This window comes from Perkinsus marinus (genome assembly GCF_000006405.1).
Source record: "Perkinsus marinus ATCC 50983 genomic scaffold scf_1104296954582, whole genome shotgun sequence".
Taxonomy (NCBI): Eukaryota; Perkinsozoa; order Perkinsida; family Perkinsidae; genus Perkinsus; species Perkinsus marinus.
Window position 1 is genome coordinate 1 of NW_003208072.1, and position 1041 is coordinate 1041.

Below are 1041 nucleotides of genomic sequence, written 5' to 3' on the forward strand. Positions count from 1 at the left end.
CTACGAGTATATATCCCGCTATGGCTATGTTTCCGAGTACCTGATGGAGCGCAATGAGAAAAGATGTCAGTGATACTGCTTCACCGTCACGATTCTACAACCGGTCATCAGTCTTCCTTCAGTTAAAGGCTTCAACTCTTTGATGAACCACTTCTATCCTACGAAAGAAGCTCAGCAGATTGGCGCTTCTTGTATTACCACCTCGCCTGCTGTGGTAAAACGGGAAATGCACACCGAATGGATAAATGATGTCATTTGGCTCGGTAGATACGATCGAAAGTTCTTCACACTATGGGCAGTATAATTCTTTTCCTTCTCGCCCTTCAGCCGTTAGTTCACCTGGCCGAGAGGTTAAATGATACTCGTCACTATTATTCTTGCTCTAAGATTAGCTCTTCAGAACGATCTTCCCATGGTACACTATAACCTTCGTAGAGAGCGGAAAGCTGACTAAAAATGACATATTCATTGGCTTCCTTGGTCCTTTGGGACATATTGGCTACTTTGGAATTGGTCTCCTTTTGTCAATGCCTACGGTACGACCCCTACACCTCACTCCAGCTGCAGCACCATTACTAGGTCTTACGTCGTTCCGAATGGAAGATGCAACTCAGGAAGGGGTTTTTACCAATCTTTGCTGGCATGCCGGTCATCTTCGTGGCGTGGATCGTCGGCAATGCTTATGCGTGAGTACAGAAAATCCGTTGGAAGTCTGTGAGGCAGCTGCTTGCTCGGATTTCAGGCATTTCGTTCTCCTGTATCTCACTACTGACGGTGAGTCCTCAACAGTTTTTTGTCTACCATGTTGAGGGAAATACTCTTTCAGAGTTCGTCTTTGGTGAACTACCCAAGTACCAGACTATAGTCCGCGATATGGTAGCCTACATGCTCATCGAAGAAGTGGGGCTCTACTATCTGCACCGTCTGTTCCATGAATGGAAGGCTGGCTATAGGGTGGTACATAAGCTCCATCATACGTAATGAACAGCCTTCAGTCATTGTTATGATCAAGACTAATCAGGTTCACATCCCCTGTCCCTC

At 46.1% G+C, this 1041-nt stretch overlaps 1 protein-coding gene across 1 annotated transcript; it reads left to right on the top strand.

Annotated features, from left to right (window-relative positions):
• Window positions 1–400: 400 nt before the first annotated feature.
• Pmar_PMAR020902 (hypothetical protein) lies at window positions 401–981 on the top strand (the record flags this gene model as incomplete). The annotated part of the gene is made up of 4 exons (XM_002776048.1): window positions 401–536; window positions 580–686; window positions 743–774; window positions 827–981. Coding segments are annotated over 4 exons (430 nt in total), but the record flags the coding sequence as incomplete, so codon positions are not given.
• Between the last annotated feature and the right edge of the window lie 60 nt (window positions 982–1041).